The 22,584-nt window shown below is 42.8% G+C and overlaps 1 protein-coding gene across 1 annotated transcript in view; it reads left to right on the top strand.

Annotated features, from left to right (window-relative positions):
* Positions 1-22,584, top strand: part of agap3 (ArfGAP with GTPase domain, ankyrin repeat and PH domain 3) — a gene marked incomplete at its 5' end in the record, with an annotated part of 106,508 nt that overhangs the window by 71,671 nt on the left and 12,253 nt on the right. Inside the window, 3 exons of the mRNA XM_079530317.1 lie at positions 13,595-13,749; positions 16,172-16,262; positions 18,150-18,378. Of these exons, the coding sequence (XP_079386443.1) occupies positions 13,595-13,749; positions 16,172-16,262; positions 18,150-18,378 (475 nt within the window). The remainder of the gene's footprint in view (positions 1-13,594; positions 13,750-16,171; positions 16,263-18,149; positions 18,379-22,584) is intronic.

Here is a 22,584-nt window from a genome sequence, read left to right as displayed (position 1 = left end):
TGCAAACACGTGTTCAGTGGGAGCAGACAGGACCAGACCGAGAGACGGAGAGATGGAAGTGTGTGAGAGGAAGTGAGGTGTGGTCTTTACAGATGAGGATATTTACTCTTGTCAGGGTCACAGCAGTCAGCGAGAGAGAACTTCTGAAAGCTCAATTGTCAATTAAAAGTATTTAATGAAAACTGTTTACGCTTGCATCTTGCATGCACCTTCTTATGCATCGGTTCAATCTGTATAATACTTCTGTGCAGTATTGGCACTTTCTCTTAAGACGAACTTGAGTTTGAGTTTTTTGCCCTCAATTTGCTTTCCACAAGTTCAGGAAGTGTATTATGTAATAATTATTATTTGGTTTTTTTTATCTAAAAAGCATAAAAGGTTGTTCTTGAAATGAGTCATAGCCTTTCTGGAATTTGTAAATATATGTTTTATTTTAACATTTTTTATCCGACGTGCACATTGACACGCACACACTTATTTATTCTTTTATTTGACCTTTTTCTCTGGCACCTGCACAACACTTTCTGTCCAACAGGTGGCACTGAATGTAGAAGAATGATGATTAAACATAATGTGGTAGACACATTTAAAACCATGCACATTAAACAATTTACAATATTCCTAGATTTACATGCTTATTTGCTGGTATTATTATTGGAATAGTATTAAAAACTATTGTCCTGCTGTGTGGAATACTCTGTATACTTCTATCAGCTTTTTATAGGAATCTAACTTCTAGAATTAGATTTAGCTTTATTACTCTATAAGCAAGACTAATTGTTCACAAGGTGCCCAATGGTGGTCTAAATACAAGGTATCTGTAAACTTTACTTTGGCTTAAGAGGTTAAGTGTTCCCCTCGTAATCTTACTCTAAATAGTTTATGCACACAGAGCCATTAGGGCTGTTAACAGATCCATTTTTATGCCTCTCTTGGCCATGGTAGAATATATAAAGACTACTGCTGCTGTTACCATTTCTTCATTCAGTTTTGACTATTTCTGTTCTGTATTCTCCAACTTGCAGTATGTCATATAGCTCTGGTCCATAGCCTTAAAAACTAATATATAAGTCAACCTCACAATGAATCCAACAGATTATCTAGCACATTATGTAGACTTAGATAGTATTTTAAACAGACTTATAGCTTGTTACGTAGACAGCTCTAGAATTGCACTTCATGTAGTCATAGCACTTTATAGTACACATGTATAATATATTATATAGTATAGTATAGTATGTATAGTTTACATAGATACTCCACTGTTACGTTCTTAGTCTACGCATGATTCATGATAACTACGTTTTATATATGTGATGTATGCCATGCTTTTGTTCTTGCTTAATGTAAGTCGCTCTGGATTAAGAGCGTCTGCTAAATGCCTAAATTGTAAATTGTAAATTGTAGAACATTGCGTGAACCCAATGAACCATAAAACCATATAACCAGGGGTTGGATACCAGAAAAAAACATACCTTGTTAATAAACACTGAATAAACACTGAATGAGTGAACATCTGTACAGTTTATCAATAGACAGTATACTCCTTGGATGCTGTTAACGACATAACGAGATTCATTTAATAATGCACAGGTAGCCATAGCCGAGAAGGCTAGATTTGCTAAAAACATGAATGCAGAATTATTAAAATATTGTTTACCTTATTTTAGCTTCCGTCGCTAGCCAGCGCTAGCATCTCTGGAAGAAACGGCCCTTGTTCGGCGCTTAATAAAACATTAATTCGAGGTCGCACTAACCACATTAATAGTCCGTTTGGCAGAACACAGCCAGGGTCACGGGCACGGCACAAAATGGCTGATACTTACTTACCTACTATGTCTGCTTATTTCACTGGCCACCTACCGCCCCCTATGGTAAGTGGCGTTCATGGAGTTTTAATAGACTTATTATAAATAATGAGTATACAGGTGAATATATGCACAGTCTACTAATATTAATTATGCTAAGGACGTTCGTGGACGTGTATACACGCCTTTAGAGTCGAAACCACGTGGTGCCTTGGACGTGTATAGGCGTCTTTAGGCCTTTTTTATTGATATATGGTTGACCTTTCCCTCTTCAGCGTACTCCTTGTGTTTCGCGCATGCGCACCGCCGTTCACTTCCTTGTTTACGGCTCCATTTAGAATGGCTCATAACTCTAAATGGTCAAAACCATGGCTCTCCATGGTTTTGACCAAAAGGGCAATGTTCTGTCTTCATTTCTGACTTCAGCATGCCTCTCGTTTGTATTGTAATATAAACGCTTCTAGAGAGACTTTAGATGTACCAACGTGAGGAAAGAACGGAAGATTATGCCTCCCGGGTTTTGGGGGGGTATGGAAGGCGGGGCTTTTCAGAGTAAAGTCTGCCTCATCTGCTTGCAATCTAGCGCCTTTATTTTGAAGAATTCCCCGGCAAGAATAGTTAACAGTGACCGACTGGTCTGCTTACAAACTGTGAGGGAAGATATAGGCTTTTATTGAATCTGACCTCTGGCAACTTCTGGGATGGCCAGTTTGAGAAATACAGGCATCACTGAAGTATAAGAAAATGAAGTCTTTTAGCCTAAAATATTTAGTGAATCTCTAGTGCCAAATTCAAGTTCTAAGTCAAACATTTTGGCTTCATGTCCCTTTCCCCCATGTACCTTATGTGTGATAAAGTCACATAATACCCCAAGTTAACACATATTCCGTCATCCAAAAAATCCAACCGCTGTCTGCTTCTGACGGAATTCTCCATCATTTAATGTGCTTTATTGATATCGTCACCCCCAGCACCAGGATTTTTGCGCACAGCCCCCATAGAGCACCATTCAAAGTAAGATCTTCTATTATATAGGGTGTGTAGGATGGGTGACAAATTCCAAATGTACTTTGTCAATGAATTTAGCTTTCTCTCTCCATTCTGTCATAAACTATAGTCAAACCAAACCAAAACAGGGCGGCGGTGGCTCAGGGGGTAGAGTGGCTGGATGGTAACTGCAAGGTTGCCAGTTCGAACCCGGGCTCCCCCAGAGTTGGTGTCGAAGTGTCCTTGCACTATATATTTCTAAAACTATGAAACATTTCAAAGATTTATTTTCAGGCAAACATGTCCACCGTAAGATGAACCTAAATAGGTTTGAATGGGGTTTCTAGGTGTAAGTATGTAGGACTAGTAGCATGGCAAAGTTTGCTATTGCCATTGAGAATGCATTGGGTGTTTAAGTTAAATACGGGGGGGACATATTTTGACAGCAGAAACTGCCTGTCATCCCTATTCCAAACTATTGTCAGCAATGGTACACTTATTTTTTCAGTGGGTAGATCTTGTTGAGCTGGTCATTTTGAAAGTAGATCTCACGTCATAAATGTGTGGGCACCCCTGTTCTATGGCTATTATCTATGAACCTACGAGCGCTGTCCACGGTTTTGATCATCCATTCGAGGTTCGGATGTGATTTCTGACTTTTGATCGCAACGCTCCCGACATATTAACAAATGTACTGCTCGTGACGGAACGTTACGTCAATTAGAATCCAACCGGAAACCGCTATTGGCGGAATGTTCCGTCAGATAATCTTTATTATTGATATCAAACCGGATCGCTGATTTATTTTTCTTCTTTTTTGGCTTGGCCTTTCCTTATTCAGTGATCCACTTCTTGTATACAGCCGGACTAAAAAGCTGAATAACTCTAAATCTACGGAGCTCTCCATGGTTTTGATAGAACGCGCGATGTTCGGAGGTCTTTGCTGATTATCCGGTGATCCCGATTGGAACATTGGCGCTTTCTAGAGCAAGGATGGCGTCATTTTAGCTCGCTAGCATTGACGCTAGTTATTTAGCATCTAAGATGGCCGCCCAAGCCGGACGTGTATCCTGTGTTTGACGGCCTTCCGCGGTCCAGTCGCTAGTCGCGATAGATTTATTCTTGTCTCCCGTTGTTGTCGATCGACTCTAGAGTGGTGTGGCTATTGTTAGCTGCTACACAGACATGCACAGCAACTTCCGGTGCGCCGGTAAAAGTGGTCCGGGCGCTATAAATGATGGGCACATGGATGAAATGGATTAAATAGTTCCGGGCTACTAAGGTGTTAAAAGCAAATCTGCCGTATTCTGCGTGGCACAGCTAACTGGCCTCTGTCGCCACCTTGCAGCAGACAATGAGTTAAGTCAATTCAACTCAAGTCATTAATAAGCGAAGCCTAAGTATTTATTATTTTTGTCCGAGTCAAATCCAGAGTCGCAAAGATAGTTGACTCGAGTCTATATCACTTCTAGAGTCCTCAATGCAGCGCCAGTGTAACCCAGAGTCCTGGTGTCCTGCACCTCAGTACACCAAGGGTTAATACTCTCTGGCGTCCAGCTGAGGATTAGGAAATGGGAGGTTTAACTGCCTGCCTCTAATGGTGGGTGTTTATCTCAATACTTTGTTTTGTCACTACCCTGACTCGTCGCTCTCATTTCCCAAAGCTGTCCCTGGAGCCTCGGCTTCCTGTAATGGCTTAGCTTTTTTGAATGCCACAGCACTGAGGGAAAAGAATAACAAGATTCTCATTTGAGCTCCATGCACACTGCCCACAGATACACGTATAATTGGCCGCCGTTTCATTTTGTGCCGTCGCTAAATGCACAAGCTGTTTAGAGGTACGCGTGCTGATTCCATGTGTGGTTTTTGCCGCTGTGGGTAGTGCTCTCCTTTTTGTATGGCTGTGTACACACACGTGCATGGAAGTGTGCATGTACACGAGCGTGTCCACGCTCCCTCGCACGTGAGCGTACATAATGTACAATTGTTTAGGCGCACGTATGTGTGTCAGACGGATAGTAGCCTATACACTATCTTTTTCCTGCTACCGTACTCGCTCTCTCCGTCTTTCTCTCTCTCTCTCCCCCTGTTTTCTCCGTTCTGAGTTTGGCGGTGGTTTCCCCGGGGGCCCCTGTCGCAGTAATGGCCTGCTCCTGATTGCTCTGATACAGGTTAGGAATATTGGCTTTAATGATGTGTAAAATGAGCAAGCGGTGCCTCTGACATTTACAGATGGCACCGCCTTGCCCTGTTCTTCCCAACTGCTCGTTAATTCACGGGAACGGCGAGCACTTCTTTAAGTGACTGTCCCGATGCGTGCGCGTATACAACACAACGTCATACATACCAAAACTATAGCTCACCTTTTGAGCTGTGCACAGTCGCACGCACACACACACACACGCACACACACACACACACAGGGACAAGAGTCCCGAAGGCTGAGAAAGGTTTAGTAAGTCATCTCTGAGACACTCTTCGAATCAATCTCCGGGCGCGGGGTTAGGGCGCTCAAAGAGGAGAAAGATGGCGTGTTTCTTACTGCCATAGAGAAAGCACAGCTGGGCTCAGCACCTCGTCAACCCCCAGAGGTGCTAATCTGTGGTCAGCTGCTCTGCACTTTAGCATCTGCTGTGTCCCATGCCACATACACAGCAATGGGGATTCACCATAGGCTTGGGAAACCCCATTTCTATCAGGGATCAGCTTGATTCTCAAATAATAAATGGCATGTATGATGTAGATATTAAGATTTGTATTTTATTTTTATTTTTTTATGAGAATACAACACTGATTCTGCACCAACCATAAATACACACACACGCACACACTTTGTTTTTGTTCTTTTTTCTTTTATATCATAAAGCAACGACCTTCTTGATCACACTAGTGCTAGTTTTGATACTTTCTTTGTGTGAAGTTCACACTAAGTATCAAAACTAGCAGATCCACAAGCTCAAGTTCAAGTTCAAGTGTATTGGTCATTTAAAATAAACACACCTTATACAATGGGTTTTTTTGTTGACCAAAAGGGAGTGTTTGGCAGAAGCCTCAGCTTATAATGCCAGCCCTTTTAATATTCAAAATAGCTATAAAAGGATGAAGATACAACAAAAAAAATGAAATGAATCCTGAAAGGTAACAGTTTGGGACATAATGAAGTTTCCACCCGACAGAGACGCAATTTGCACGCAATTTTTTATTGCGTGCTGTATTGTGTTTTCTGACTGACGAAAAACATCTCCTGACAGTTTTATGACGCATGTAAACGGTGGATATAGGCGGTGGAGAACACATCTTCCTCTCTTAACCCGTTTCCCCATCTCTTCCCAGCTCAATGGCCATTACGCTCTAATTTACTTTTTATTGTACCATGTTAATTAACCCATTTAGGCCTGACGTCGACATTTAAAATATGTCTGACAGTTTTATGAAATACCCATGTTTCTATATCAGTGGTGCTCAGTATTTTATGTCAAGGACCCTAAACATGATTATGTAATTGGCCACCGACCCCCACCTGAAAATGTGTTATTCCAGGAACCTCCCAGGAGCAAAGATTTCAGTTAAAAATGTTAAAAATATACATTCAAAGATTTGCGCCACATTTTCAAGATTTTTCAAAAAAATAGCAGATCTACAAGCTCATAGCGCGGCACTCGGTGCCGCGCTATGAGCTTGTAGATCTGCTATTTTTCAATGGCTAAAGTATAACGTAATCCTTAATAAAAACACCAAAATGGGTTTCCCCCCGTCCTGAATGGATTAAAGCAAATCATAATTTCCCCCGGTCTCCTCAACACACAGTGGGGTCCTGGCCTGGCATGGCTCTTAGATTGTTCTTTCCTCGTGTCCGCCCACTGACCTGGTCATGCTAATTCACTTCTAATTGGAGAGAACTTGTTGATGGTGTCACAGGCATATTATGTACAGATGGTCAGGGGGGGGGGGGGGGGGCTTAATGCTGATGTGGCGGGTCGAGTGTGATCGTTTCCTCTTTCAGACGACGCGCTAACCCATTTTGAGCGGGAACCCCTTTTGGTGTTACATACTATAATATTATAATTTAGCTATTGAAAAATAGCAGATCTACAAGCTCATAGCGCGCCACCGAGTGGCGCGCTATGAGCTTGTAGGTCTGCTATTTTTGAAAAATCGTTAAAATGTGCCTCAAATCTTTCCGAAAATTCTCATGATTTAGGAAAAAAAAAAACCCGAATGGGTTATCTGCAACCGTTTTGGGTGAGATCAGGAGGAGCGCTAATGGCTTTCTGTCTCAGCACCTCATCGTGAAGCAGCGATGGCTCGGCACGCCATTCGCTCATGCTCATATTCGATTGTCTTTGAGGGGACGGACACTTTGACCCTATACGCGTCGCGTGGTTTACATGGAATGGAATTATGTCGTCGTCGTGTTCAAAAGTGGAGCTGGGACTACTCTGTGTGTAGTTTTCTTGAAAAAGCTATGTTTCTATGTCAGTGGTTCTTCGATTTTTCAAAAATAGCAGACCTACAAGCTCGTAGCGCGCCACTCGGTGGCGCGCTATGAGCTTGTAGATCTGCTATTTTTCAATAGCTAAAGCATAACATAATGCTAACACCAAAAGGGGTTCCCGCCCAAAATGGGTTAAAAAGCAATAGCAGTGTGACCTGTATCTGTGCTGTCACTGTCTTGGCAGAAACCTAGTATCTCCATATTCCATCTTTTTAAGTTCGTTTGTTTTTCCATCAATAAATGCCTTATTATATACTTGGTACTATTGGCTAAAGTAGCAAACAATATTTTTGCTATTTCTATTTTATTTTTTATTTTCATAAGGAATTTGAAAATGAGGCGCCAGGTTGAGACTAGAGTAGTCTCATGGCTGTCTATGCGTTTACTTTTTTACCAGTAAGAGGGCGAGGTTGTGCTAAAACAACACGTCTGGGAATGCCCATATATGGATTTATTATTTTTTGGGACGTTTTCGGGCTGGGTAGGAAATGTGGGCTAATTAGTAAGGCCATGCCGGGGCCTCGGGCCAGCCCAGTTAGGGCCCATAGTTAGGGCCCAGGTAGGGCCGGGCCTGTTGAGAACTCTAGTTTTTTTCGCCGGCTGCCGAGCACGACTGCGCTAATAACTTGGGGGCAGGCCGGTCTACAGTTTGAATGGACAGGTATCAGTCAAAAGGGAGACATCGAAGAGGAAGGACGGGTGGGGATGGAATCAATATATGGAATGTCAGGACAAGTCAGCTCCATATATGGAGATCTAAGGGTTTGATGAGGTCAGATCAACATGGTGTCAGTGAGGTCGGATGTAGAGTTGCTGGCCGGCTCCATATATGGAGATCTAAGGGTTTGAGGTCAGATGTAGAGTTGCTGGCCGGCTCCATAATGTGCAGATCTAGGTGATCATCCAGTCTTCTCTATGTATGGCTATCCAGGGTTTGATGAGGTCAGTGTCGTCACGAGGCGTGACTGACGGACTGACATGAGGTGTGACTGACATGAAATGCAGGTTTTCATAGTAATCTGCGACCTACTGTCGCAAAAATGAAGGTTTTCATAGTAATCTGGGACCTGTGGTCGCAATGAATATTAGTATAGTATAAACAAGCGCTTGTGTCAAAATTACTACATTGGGTCCAATGGAACACAGACGGGTTCAAACATGTTCTTCCCTGAAAAGTAACAGTTTTGTACAGGTTTCCGCCTGTTATCGCGTGACGCTTTGTGTAATGCTGACATTGTTGTAAGGAGGACGGACGTGCATACGGTCTCCTGTCCCCTAACCTAAGTATGTACAATAAGTGTAGAATTGCATGTGCCCCACCTACCACGCTCAGAGAATTAGATTTGTTTCCCCTTGTATACTCATCAGTTTAAGAAGTCGGCCATCCATTGCTTTTTTAATCTCCATAATGAAAGTGTTTTAATGCTTCCAATTTATTGCCTGGCCAACCAACAGAATAATTAGCTTTGTTCAGGTTTGTGAAAAGATGAAATCACGTCGTGTAATACCTTTTTTTGAGTCTTTAAGGAGAACCACATAATGCCGCAGCAAAAGCTAGAGTACTAATTTTATTTTAACACATAAAACTGTAAGGGTCCATTTGTACTGTAATATTTTCCAGAGTTAAACTCAGATTTGACTGTGTATAGTAATTCTGAACAGCGCAGTGTCGAAGAAAATGCCATCGTGTGTAATTACAGTTAGCCGAAATTGTTTTCCCAATTCTGTGTCTGATTGAAATGTGGTGTTGTTTCAATCTCCCAAGTAAAGCGACGTTACGGTCGTCCAAATTAATTACTCGATTCAAATGGGCTAGAATTATATTTTAATCTCCGCTAAGCACCTTGAAATGCCGCACCAAAATAAAGACTTTCAACACTGCGGGTCCGAAATAAAGAGGCTTCCAAGACTGTATTGATTGTTTGTAACCTGTAGTCGATGGCACAAACTAAATCAGATAATTGAAGTCGGTGTCAAGCTAATTGGATTATTGCTTTCACCCCGAAGAGATAGCCATCCACCAGAGCATAAGGATGGCTACATTAGTGGAGTGTGTCAGACATCTGTCATTTGACGGCACTGTCACTGCCCTGGACTGTGGCTATGGGCTCCCATCAAGGAGGCTGAAATTGATTCGAAATATAAACTGTAATCATTTCTCTGTTCAGGTGACCCGTCTGGCAATCTTGTCGACCCATGAATTGGTCATTGTTTTATGATTTCTACAGAGGACTGGGACATTTAATTTTCAGATTGAATGACCTGATACTATAGCATATCCCAGCTGTTTATTGGTCATACGTATACATGCCAATTGGTTCTTGAAGTGGGGTCCAAGGACCCCCAGAGGTCCTTGAGGGGGTTCCAAGGGGTCCCCAGGAAAATGAGGAACAGTTTAAATAACTTGGGCCCTATTGTATGTTTTGCTATTCAAAAATAGCCAATCTACAGTTGGGTGCCACCGATATTGTCCCTTATCATTTGACCCATTTAGGCCTGACCTCAAAATTTAAAAAAAATCCTTCTAAATCCTCCAGTTTTCTGAAATAAATATTTTCACGATTTTTCAAAAATAGCAGACCTACAAGCTCGTAGCGCGCCACTCGGTGGCGCGCTATGAGCTTGTAGATCTGCTATTTTTCAATAGCTAAATTATAACATAATGTTTAAAACACCAAAAGGGGTTCCCGCCCAAAATGGGTTAACTGTCCTTTTGCGCAGATCACGCAAACCTCAGCAAAAAGAAAAGGACAATATCGATGGCCTCCAACTGTACAAGCTTAATGTGTTGCAATGCAAGACATTGCGCGCTTGTAGATTGGCATTTTTTTTTTAAATATTTTTTAAACTAAAGATGAATCTTCTCTTATGGTTTTTTTTTTGGCACTTTTCTTTTAAAATGGGGCTCTGCCGCCAAAATAAATACATATTAATTTGGGGATCCTTGACATGACATTTTGGGGAACCACTGTTCTGCTACTGAGTGGGCAGGCTTTTCCTTTTGTGAGGTTGTTTTCTAATTTCTTAATGAGAAAACATCGCCCTTGATTAATGAATTGGATCAAATGACCACTAACGGTTAGTATATTGAGCACCAATCCCAGTAGCCAGTTGATGAAAGCAGTGTAGGAGCGACTATTCCCCCTGTGTCTGCTCGCCTCCAGTCCTTCAAACATGGTTTATGCAAATAAGCCCGCTATTTGCATAGACATAATTAGGTAATTACAAATCGTTTGGCTATGAGCTCAAGCATGTGCAGAGACCAAAGATGTTACATCAGTCATAATGTACTGTACTGCGTTAATGAATTGCTTCCGAACAGAAGAGGCATTATGACATGTGTTATAGCATATGTTGTGTCAGACCTTTTGCTCAAGATGACAGGTGACATTTTCATAACGCTTAGTTAATGATGAGCGGTGAATTACACTAATACCCCACAGCCTGTGGAGAGGCTGGGAATCAATTAAAGCAAATGGGCTTCCAACTGGACCTGGAAAAAGTGGGGAACTGTGAATGGATACAAATCAACGCAAATAGCGAATACTAGCCTTCAAATTACTGTTCTCCAATTGGTCTCAATGCATAACTTTTATTTTATTTTTCTTTGTTTTACCTCTAAGTCTAAATCCCCAAAACTGTCATTTTCTATAGTGAACAGCACTTATTTGTTCTGCTATTGACTGTCACAATGACTTGTCACTTACATTTTCTAAGACATTTGAATTTCAAATGTCTATTTTAGACACGTGTGTGTGCGTGCTTGCGTGCGTGCGTGCGTGCATGCGTTCGTTATAAGCAGATTACAGTGCATTTACTATACTTGACGTATCATTATACAATGCGTTAAATGTGTTATAATTATTGGTATAAAGCATTGTGCATATTTATGAGTGCCTGCTTATAACCGTAATGTTGTGGTATATATATCAATGCCGGTATATTATGTAATTAAAGAGAAAATATATAGTCCCTGAGCTGAAACGTAACGAGTGTAATTGCATAAAATCTCAGAACATGAATCATACATGTTCTGCTGTCTGTTATTTACAAGTGTATGATCAAAACTTCAAAGGTACTTTTTTTGTACTTCTCATGAACAAACCCAAAGCCACACTGAAAACAACTGAAAAGCTAATTTTTACGGTAACAGGACAGGTGGGCACCTTGGACATCTGGGCACCTCAGTGTAAAAAAAGTTTTGTCCAAAATGTTACTCTACATCTGACCTCAAATCCTTAGATCTCCATATATGGAGCTGACCTGTTCTGACATTCCATATGTTGATCCTTCCACATCCATCCATCCTCTTCGAAGTCTCCCTTTTGACTGATACCTGTCCATTTAAACTCTAGAGCCTGTCCCAAAGTTATTAGTGCAGCCGCACCCGGCAGCCGGCGAAAGCTAGAGTTCTGAACAGGCCCGAAAATTAAGATCTTGCCCCCCAAGCCCCCATGCCAAAGCGCCAGCGCTCGCCCAGCAGTCTGCTGTCACCCAGGCGCATATGTTGATCTGACCCCCAATAGGCCTATCTCACAGCCCGCTTTCCACGCCCACTTCCGGTAAATAGTGGTGTCTTTAACATGAGCATTTACACGTTTATTTCTCTGGAGAATCTAAGTACATTTTCTAATGTAAAAATGTGACAGACCAATATTATTATGAAGCAAACAAGATGGTAAATCAGGTCGAACAGATAGAACAAACCTTACCTTGAGAAAACAAAAGTTGTAGACTTCTTAAATTACCTCTGTTAACATGTAGCGTCTATGGAGTGATGTCACGCTATCACCACTAACCCCGAAAGGGGGCGTATTTAGGGGGGCGGGGAAATTCTGTGAGATAGGGTTATTCCAAAGCGCCAGCGCTCGCCCAGCAGCTGCCTGTCGCCCAGGCGGATGCGTGCACGCTTCTTGCCCTCAGGCGTCTTACTGGTACAATTGCTACAAATTGCTACCAAACCTGTATATCCGGTCATTTTGGGGCATAAACAAGAAGTTGAAGGATAGAACTAAGTAATGATGTACTGTACATGTTCAAATCATGTATAGCATACTTTACATCAGTGGTTCCCAAAGTGGGGTCCGGGGACCCTCAGGGGTCCTTGAGGGAGTTCCAGGGGGTCCCCAGCTAAATGATAGTTTGGAACCACATGGTCCCTTATGGGTCTGTAACTCTGAGAGTGTACAAATGGGTTCCATTTGGTTCCATTTGTACACCCTCAGAGTTAAATGAACAGGACTTTTACAATATAAATTGGGGGTCCCAGAGATAGAAATGCCATTAAATGGGGGTCCGTAGACTAATGAATGCATGTCAAACTAGGGGGTCCTTGAAATTAAACGGGTTGAGAATCACTGCTAGAGCCGTAAAAATCTTCTCTTATGTCCCTGGCATATCTTTTCAAATGTGGGTCCGCAAGCTAATTAGTGTCAATTTTCGGGTCCTTGGCGTAAAAAGGTTTGGGAACCACTGCTTTACATTACTTAAGACCATTTTTAAAAATTATTATTATTATTACATTTTGACCAAAATAGCTAATTTGACATTGAGGTGCCCACCCAGTGCCGGTTCTAGGAGTAAGGTGGCCCTAAGCAAGTTTCTTTTCTGTGCCCCCCCCCCATGCACTGCCACGCCGGGGGGGGCTGTAGCAGATAATTATTGCTCAGAAGTATTGATACCAAAGAAGGCTGTGGGAATATTTAAAATGGCTGTTATGATGTTATTGAAATGTTTATTTTATTTCAAAAAAGTGTTTTAAACATTTTTAGCTTAAAAAGAAAAGTTGATGATGATGAATGACCTGTGCAGGCTGCCTGGGCGCTGCAAAATATTCCTTTGATAAGCCCAGAACAGACGTGAGCGATCTCGCTGCTTCTGGTTTGCTGTGATCTTTCTTAGTTTCATTATTAAACATAAACAAACTGCTTCACGGCGATGCTGGTTACACCAATGTTGCTGTATGGTAACTAAGTGATTTGCTTTTACATACATGGATAAGCAAATACAAATTCAATTCCAAAGCAGGATGTACAGTGGCCTCGCAGTGGCCAGACGCGAATCTGCCGGTGGCAAAACAGAAAATTGCCTTCGGCGGATTACGTTACTCATATCACACTGTGGTGGATATCATATCCACGACAGTGTATGAGTGTGATGAGTCTGGCCAAGAAGCCAGGCTAGGTGTACAGTTTTCACGGTGCGTGAAACCGTGGCGGGCAGGGGAAAAAAAAATGTCTTCGGATCTCTGAATTGATTGGATTTAGCCCCTATACTTATCGCATCACTGTCTGATTTTCCCCAGAGCAAGACGATACCTTCGAGTTCGTCATCGTGTCGCTGACGGGCCAGACGTGGAACTTTGAGGCGCCAACGTTCGAGGAGAGGGAACTGTGGGTCCAGGAGATCGAGAACCAGATCTTCGCCAGCCTGCAGTCTTGCGAGAGCATGAAGAACAAGGTGGGCCGTAGATCGATGTTAGACCAAACGGTAGAATTCTGAGATATCACAGGCTAACTGCAGCATCCTCATCCTTCCCTCATGCTCTTCTCTAAAGCATGTGGTTCCCAAACTTTTTCATGTCAAGGTACGCCAGGGATAACCTGACTCCGCCAGATGGGACGGGATCAAGGCAGGACTGTGTATGCCTTGATCCCGCCTCTAGCTGCCGCTGATTGGCCAGGCCGTTTGGTGGCCGGAGCATCAAGTCTGCCTGAGAGTTCCCAGATGGGAGCAGGAGGGGGGAACCCAGTGTACTCTCTGCTGCCCCATCTGGCGGAGTCAGGTTATGCCAGGGACCCCCATAAGAGATTTTTTTTACGGCTCTAGCAGTGATTCTCAACCATTTTAATTTCAAGCACCCCCAGTTTGACATGCATTAGTCTATGGACCCCCCCATTTAATGGCATTTCTATCTCTGAGACCCCAATTCATGCTGTAAAATAAATGTTAATTTAACTCAAGAGTGTATAAATGGAACCAAACGGACCTGTTAGATTCCATTTGTACACTCTCTGAGTTACAGATCCATAAGGGTCCACTTGGTTCCTAACTATCATTTAGCTGCGGACCCCCTGGAACTCCCTCAAGGACCCCTGGGGGTCCCCGGACCCCACTTTGGGAACCACTGTTCTAAAGGCAAAAAAAAGAAAAGAACAAACAGCAACGTATAGACAGGGTGCAATGGCTTTTTGGAGCATTTTATTTTGAAGTTTCACTCTGAAACGGAAGAGCGTCCCATCCCTTCAGGCTATGGGTCGTAGCTCTGCTACATGCGTGCACGCGAGCGTGCGCGCACACACGCACGGGCAGTTTGTTTACAAGTCACAGCAAAGCCTGTGGGTTATTTTTAACCTATGATGTTTTCAGATACATATTTTAGCGTGCTGATTATGTCACCGTGAATGAGATTAAAAAGGGAGTAGTTCTGTAATCAAAACCAGCTGTGTTTGGAGGACGCGCAGCGATGGGAATCAACCAGGTGAATGAAATCAAGATTCATTTTTATTCATGCAGGAATCGACACGTTATCACGCAGCACGTTTTTGTTCAACAAGGAAGTAATTCAATTGGATATTTATGGACTTTTGATATAAAAATACACCAAAATGGAAATGCAAATTTCCCCATTGTTTTGGCTTAGATTGTTAGGTATTCCCATATGATGACCGCGGATATAAAAGTGTGAAAAACTTATTTCTCTACATCCTTAACCCATTCTGGACGGGAACCCATTTTGGTGTTTTAACTAAGCATTATGTTATACTTTAGCTATTGAAAAATAGCAGATCTACAAGCTCATAGCACGGCACTCGGTGCCGCGCTTTGAGCTTGTAGATCTGCTATTTTTGAAAAATCGTGAAAATGCGGCACAAAGCGGAGCACTCATCAATGTGTGAGGCACTGACTCACCTGCATGGTGGCTCACTCTGGTGGCGCACCTCACGAGTTCAAAGGCCACACTGTTGCTGTTTGTTCTCAATAAATCTCAAGTGCTTTTGTTTTAAAAACCCTAGCACATAACACAGCACGTTGAGTGAACCAAAACGAGCGCCCCCCCCCCCCCCCCCCCCCCCCCCCCCCCCCCCTCCACACACACACACACACACCCCAAAATTGGTTTCGGAATAGCAGACACGCCTGTTCCTGTTGCCTCATTTACATTTCCCTTCCTCTTTTCTCTCTCTCTCTCTTGCCCTTCTCCTCTCCTCACCCCTGTAAAAGCCGTCACATGCAGGAGGCTGTCAGACAGGTGCAGTGCAGTGTGGGAGATCTCTTATTAGAACTGACAGACATCAAGAGCTAGAACACGGCCTGTGTCAGTGCGCTGGGGGGGGGAGACAGCACCGCATTTTCATATTCATACGTCTCCTCCGTCTCGCTCTTCTCCTCAAAGCTTTTTCTTTTCTTTTTTTTAAAGATGCTTTTCTCTCCTTCTATTACTTTCTCTGTAATAAGCTCTCACAGAATTTCCCCGCCCCCCTTAATACGCCCCCTTTCGGGGTTAGTGGTGATAGCGTGACGTCACTCCATAGACACTACATGTTAACCGAGGTAATTTAAGAAGTCTACAACTTTTGTTTTCTCAAGGTAAGGTTTGTTCTATCTGTTCGAGCTGATTTACCATCTTGTTTGCTTCATAATAATATTGGTCTGTCACATTTTTACATTAGAAAATGTACTTAGATTCTCCAGAGAAAAAAACGTGTAAATGCTCATGTTAAAGACACCACTATTTACCGGAAGTGGGCGTGGAAAGCGGGCTGTGAGATAGGCCTATTTGAAGCCAGCAATGATGATGTGCCTGCTCTTAATCTTTCTTTTAATGTGGTGATATGATATACCTTCCCGCCCCCTCTCTCTTTTCCTTCATTTCTTGCAGTCTCGGTTAGGCAGCCAAAGTGACGCACTGACAATGCAGTCCGTAAGGAACGTGAGGGGGAACAGCTTCTGTGTGGACTGTGACGCGCCCAGTGAGTATACACCACACTTCACCGTCCACACTCGGCTCAAGTGTTAACCCATTCTAAAAAATGTCTTCTACATCCTGACAGTTTTCTGAAAAAGCTATGTTTCTATGTCAGTCGGTCTTTGATTTTTCAAAAATAGCAGCGCGCTACGAGCTTGTAGATCTGCTATTTTTCAATAGCTAAAGCATAACATAATGCTAACACCAAAAGGGGTTCCCGCCCAAAATGGGTTAAAGCAGAATTTGCAATAAACATGTACTCTGTTATGTATTGTACACCAGTGGTTCCCAAACTTTTTCATGTCAAGGACCCCCAAATCGGCACTAATTAGCCTGCGGACCCCCCATTTGAAAAGATACGCCAGGGACCCCCATAAGAGAATACTTTTACGGCTCTAGCAGTGATTCTCAACCCGTTTAATTTCAAGGACCCCCAGGTTTGACATCCATTAGTCCACGGACCCCCATTTAATGGCATTTATATCTCTGGGACCCCCAATTTATTTTGTAAAATCAATGTTAATTTAACTCTGGAACCAAATGGACCCCGACGGGTCCATTTGGTTCCAGAGTTAAATTAACATTGATTTTACAAAATAAATTTGTCCACTCTCAGAGTTACAGACCCATAAGGGTCCATTTGGTTCCAAACTATCATTTGGCTGGGGACCACCTGGAACTCCCTCAAGGACCCCTGGGGGTCCCCGGACCCCACTTTGAGAACCACTGATGTAGACAGTAAAACAAATCCATACATTTCTCTTTTTTTTTATAATTCAAAATTGTATTTCTTTTTCAAAATTGTACAAGATCTGTTTTTGTTTGGTCTCCCTGCACTTGTATTGTATCGAGACATTTACATCCTGGGGTCGGGTAGGTTCACTACTGGCTGACACACGAGGTATTGCATGAATCTCAAAATGTAACATCTCTGTCAGCAGTAGTAATCTCAGGACTTCAAATCTCAGGTTCAAATCCCGGAGGGGACATAAATCGTATGGATTGCAAGTCACAAATACCAGGTTACACATGTGACCAAATGGACCCGTATAAGCAGGGCTGGTGGAAGCGCAAGTGCCATGTCTCTAGGTCTAGGGGTACCATAGGTCAGGGGTCCTCAACGTTTTTGGTCGGGGACCCCCGGAAATGCTTTGGCAATGTCTCGGGACCCCCGCCCCGTCCCCTCCCGACCCCCAATATAAATTGACTGCTACAATCTACAACCTTAATAATAATAGAGACAATACACCATAAATAAATACTGAAACCAGATATAATTGAGAACCCCTGCCATAGGGCATAGTTATAATGTATTATTGTGCTCTCTACCGAGCTACCCAACACATTCAGGAGTCAGAAGAGAAGACAAAAATAGACCCCGTGAATCAAACAGTTGAAAATAATTGGGCGGCAAAACAGACGGCATACTGTAAGTGTGTGGGCGTTGGCGTGCGAGTGCTCGTTTCTGCGGGCGCTATCCCTGGTACCTGGTGCTGAATGGAGAGGAGTAGAACTTTAGGCCCTAATTCTATTTATTCCTGAATGTAAATGGAAGTTTGTTTTCTGTGAGTGTGAGTGTGTGTGTGAGCTGTGTGGCATGAGAAGAAAATAGACAAAATATAGTCAAACACTCTTGAAGTTAAAAATTGATAAATTAACACTGATGATTTAACTGCATAGTGTCTTGAACTTTTGATGCACATCTTGCATCAATGATGCACATCTTGATGTGCAAAAGAAACGTTGTTAGAACCCCTGACCTACAGTAGTATGACTTGTGATGCTTAGGGATCATGCAGTGAATCAATGGATAATCTGAAGTCCCTTATAACCGTTTTCTCTTACCTTCCCCCCCACACAATCCCCTCGTCCGTCCGGCCATCCATCGCAGACCCGGACTGGGCCAGTTTGAATCTGGGTGCCTTGATCTGCATCGAATGTTCGGGCATCCACCGGAACCTGGGCACCCACCTGTCTCGCGTCCGCTCCCTGGACCTGGACGACTGGCCCGTGGAGCTCAGCATGGTGATGACGGCCATCGGCAACGCCATGGCCAACAGCGTGTGGGAGGGCTGCGTGGAGGACTACTCCGAGTCCAAGCCCGACACAGAATGCAGCAGGTTAGTCTCCATGAACCAAACAGCGTGCGGGTAGGGCTGTGTGGAGGGCTATACTCCAAGCCCAGCACAGAATGCAGCAGGTTAGTCTCCATGGCAGACAGCGTGTGGGTAGGGCTGTGTGGAGGGCTATACTCCAAGTTGTTGTTGGCTTGTGGTGGACATTTTTGTCAACATACGGGTTTTTTTTGCCACGGACATACAAAAGGAGTGGACAATAATCAGTGGCGTGCACAGACCTTTAGAGGGTCAGGTGCTCAAGTGAAGAAGAAAAAAAGGGCGCCTTGTGCAGCGCGTGGAACCGGCCGGTTGCCTTAATAGTGTGACATTTATAGATTTTGGGGCATAAATAATATATTAGAAGCTTTTTTATCAAGAATTGATCAATGTCACCATGGTCAACATACTGTACACTGTACACTGTACAAAAAATATATTATTTTTTTTCTTCTTCAAAAGGGCACATTGCTGTCCAGAGGGCAAATGGCAGGTGCTCTAGCACCAACTAGTGTCTATCTGTGCACGCCACTGACAATAATACCAGAAACACATAGATAGCCCTGAATAACACTAGGTCTGTAACTCTGAGAGTGTTCAAATGGAACCAAACGGACCCTTACGGGTCCGTTTGGTTCCATTTGAACGCTCTCAGAGTTAATGGGGTCTTTGAAAATACAACATTTGAGAACCACTAGTACCAGTTGGACTCCTAATGTGCCATAGTGTCATAAGAAATAATTGCCATACTTATTCTGGAGAAAACCTGGAGACTGACATTCAGTGGGTGGGTGTTATGATAAAAAATTAGAACATTATAATGGTGTGTAAAATCAAAAATGTACGACGGACAAGACCAAGTCTTTGCCACGGACACATTTGTCCGTCTACAGACATGTTGGTGACCCCTGGATTAGTCTCTCTGTTCACCGTCGAACATCGTTCACTGCTCATCAAAGCATTCACAGCGAAATCCTCAGTGTCCATTTGACACCAAGAACGCCCAGGACGAAGTTCTTTGTCCTTTCTATTAGTAACGCCCGACGCCCAGGACGGAGTTTTGTCCAAAAGACAAAGTTTATTGATATGAAAACGGATCGCATCGCTTCCACAGCCTGGGAGCGCCTGTTGTGCAATCCTCGATGTTGCGCAACAGTGAGACGTCATCGAACATCTTAAAAAATCTTCTAAATCCTCCAGTTTTCTGAAATAAATATTTTCACGATTTTTCAAAAATAGCAGACCTACAAGCTCGTAGCGCGCCACTCGGTGGCGCGCTACGAGCTTGTAGATCTGCTATTTTTCAATAGCTAAATTATTTAAAACACCAAAAGGGGTTCTCACCCAAAATGGGTTAAATAACCCCGGACAATTAAGGTGTTAACCAATTCAACACATTCGGTTTACTCATTTGGTTACACTTGATCACATCATTTTCAAATCATCGGAATCGGATCGGGAGCCAGAAAACGTGATCCAGGACATCCCTAGTATCAATATTATATCCATATCATGACTGGATATTGTCTGTGATTTGGGACATTGTACTATTGTGATATGGCATAAACGTGTTCTATAAAATATAAATATCGGATCGGGAAAAATCGGTATCGGCAGATGCTCCGAATCAAATCGGACCGGGAGCAAAATTACGTGATCGGGACATGCCTATAGATTTTCCTGTATAGGATATCTTGTTTTCTTTTTTAGTTTTCATGCATTTTCTTTCATACATTTTATTGACATTCCACGATTCCATATTGTCAGTTCTACTTTATGTGTTGACTGTCTGCCCTATATTTCCTTCACTGTAGCCCCTGTCTGTCTTGTATGCCCCTGCATGCCATCTTTGTCTCCTCTGTCAACCCATAACTCATGGACAGGGTGCTGCGCGTGACATCATTTTGCACCTAGCTGCTAAATGCCCTGACTTGTTCCGGATAGATCAAGCCGGTCACTTGACATGTCAGTGCTGGTAATCTAATGGTGAGAAAGACTTAATTACCCCACAAGGCAGTGAAGCCACTGGGAGACTACGACTAAAACTAAAATAGATATTTGCTGCCAAAAACAACAGCGACATGGACAGGGTTCGAATGCACAATACTTTGTAGATTATTGGTCTCTCCCATTGACTGTGTACATTCTTTAAGCTCTACATTTGACTGTGTGTGTGTGTGCGTGCGTGTGTGGGCAGGGGACTCATCCAAATTCTCTCCAAATGGTCTCACAAAAAGCAGTGTCCTGGTCACCTAAAAGAATACTTATACAATCTAACAAAGACAGTTCCACATTTATGTCACCCTGGTCCTCCGTATACTATATAGTATATACCACGTTTACCATAACCCTAAAGTTATACCTCCCCTGTCCATGTCGCTGTTGTTTTTGGCAGCAAATATCTATTTTAGTTTTCGGTTATCGGCTATTTTCAGCATGCAACAAATTGTAAAATGACTTAGACTGGAACTCTTGTCCCTTCCTAACATTTTAGTCTAGTTTTTATATGGTGATGAAATTGTCAGTAAATGTAGTCTTGGGTTTTAGTCATCATAGCTTAGTTTTCATTTTAGTTTCCGTTTAGTTTCCGTCAGTGGAAAAAGGTAGTCGACGAACATTTTTCGTCTTGGTTCTTTAGTCGACGAAATCAACACTGCGGTACCGTACGTAGTACAGTATACTATGATTGTTTATCTCTTGGTGACAGGTGAGGCCTAGCGTCCCGGGCGTCTGAATAATGACCTGCTGTGTCTCTGTGCACATAATTAAGCACACCATTATGGTTAAGGCCCACCTCGATGGCCATGGGCCCTCGGGCCTCAACCTGTGCCGTCATGTATCCATCACTCACAGTGGCCTGGTCATCACTCTCTCTCTTTCTCTCTGTCTGTCTCTCTGTCACAGGCTAGGGGGGGGACAGCTCTTCAGGGTCTCTATCCCTGGGTATTGTCTGTTAAACGTTAATGCACTATTATTGACACATTAGCTGAACTTCTTAAACCCATTTCGACCTGAGAACTGATTCTACAAAATGCCTTTTTCCAAATCAAAAGATTTGGTGGTGCTCAAACTATATCATGTCAAGGGACTCCAAAAAATGATATGTAATTGGCTGCCAACCGCCATCTGAAAATATGTTGTTTCAGGGACCTCTACCGCCCCCCCCCCCCCCCCCCCCCCCCCCAACAAACACACACACACACACACACACAGTCACAGTCACACACACACACACCCCGCCCCAGATGAGTTAAAACGTTTGCTGTGAAAGAACATATATATATTCAAAGATTTGCACACACGTTTTCACGATTTTTCTAAAATAGCAGATCTCCAAGCTCGTAGCGCGGCGCTCTGCTATTTTTGTGGTTAAAGGGGCATTCCACTCATTTTCAACATTTTACTATGTCATTAATATACCTTAGAGCCGTTGTGTGGAAATAATAAAAATGTCCCCCCATTCTGTGTTTCCTAGAACTGTAAGTATCAAAAAAATCATTAACATGGTGAAACACATCTTGATGACATCATCAAGATGTGTTTCACCATGTTAATGATTTTTTTCAGATCTCCAGTTCTAGGAAACACAGAATGGGGGGACATTTTTATTATTTCCACACAACGGCTCTAAGGTATATTAATGACATAGTAAAATGTTGAAAATGAGTGGAATGCCCCTTTAATAATCTATAAGGTGACACAGATGCCTCCTCAGGTCTAAATGAGTCAAACTCACTTTGTCCAATTGCGATTGCGACAGTTGCCATGATTACTATACTTTCCGTGCTGCAATTAACTTGACTTAATTTCGAGTAATTTATGCGTACACAAATGTCGATCTGTGACGCATACATCGTGAGTTCATACATCTGCTATGCTGTGTGTCGAGCGAGGGAGCATAGATTACGCATTATTTTCCTGAAGAATGGAGTATATTGGAGTATATGGAGTATATGGAGTATATTCTAGTCACGTTCTTAGCTTACGCATGTTTCGCGATAAATGCATTTTACATATGTGATGTACTCCCATGCTTTTTGTTCTTGCTTAATGTAAGTCGCTCTGGATTAAGAGCGTCTGCTAAATGCCTAAATTGTAAATTGTAAATTGTATATATATATATATATATATATATATAGCATTCTATGATTAGCCCATTCTGGACGGGACCCCCTTTTGGTGTTTTTTAACTAAGCATTATGTTATACTTTA

This window comes from Electrona antarctica (genome assembly GCF_951216825.1).
Source record: "Electrona antarctica genome assembly, chromosome: 19".
Taxonomy (NCBI): domain Eukaryota; kingdom Metazoa; phylum Chordata; class Actinopteri; order Myctophiformes; family Myctophidae; genus Electrona; species Electrona antarctica.
Note: the sequence above shows the minus strand (reverse complement) of the source record. Positions and strands in the feature narration are given on the sequence as shown.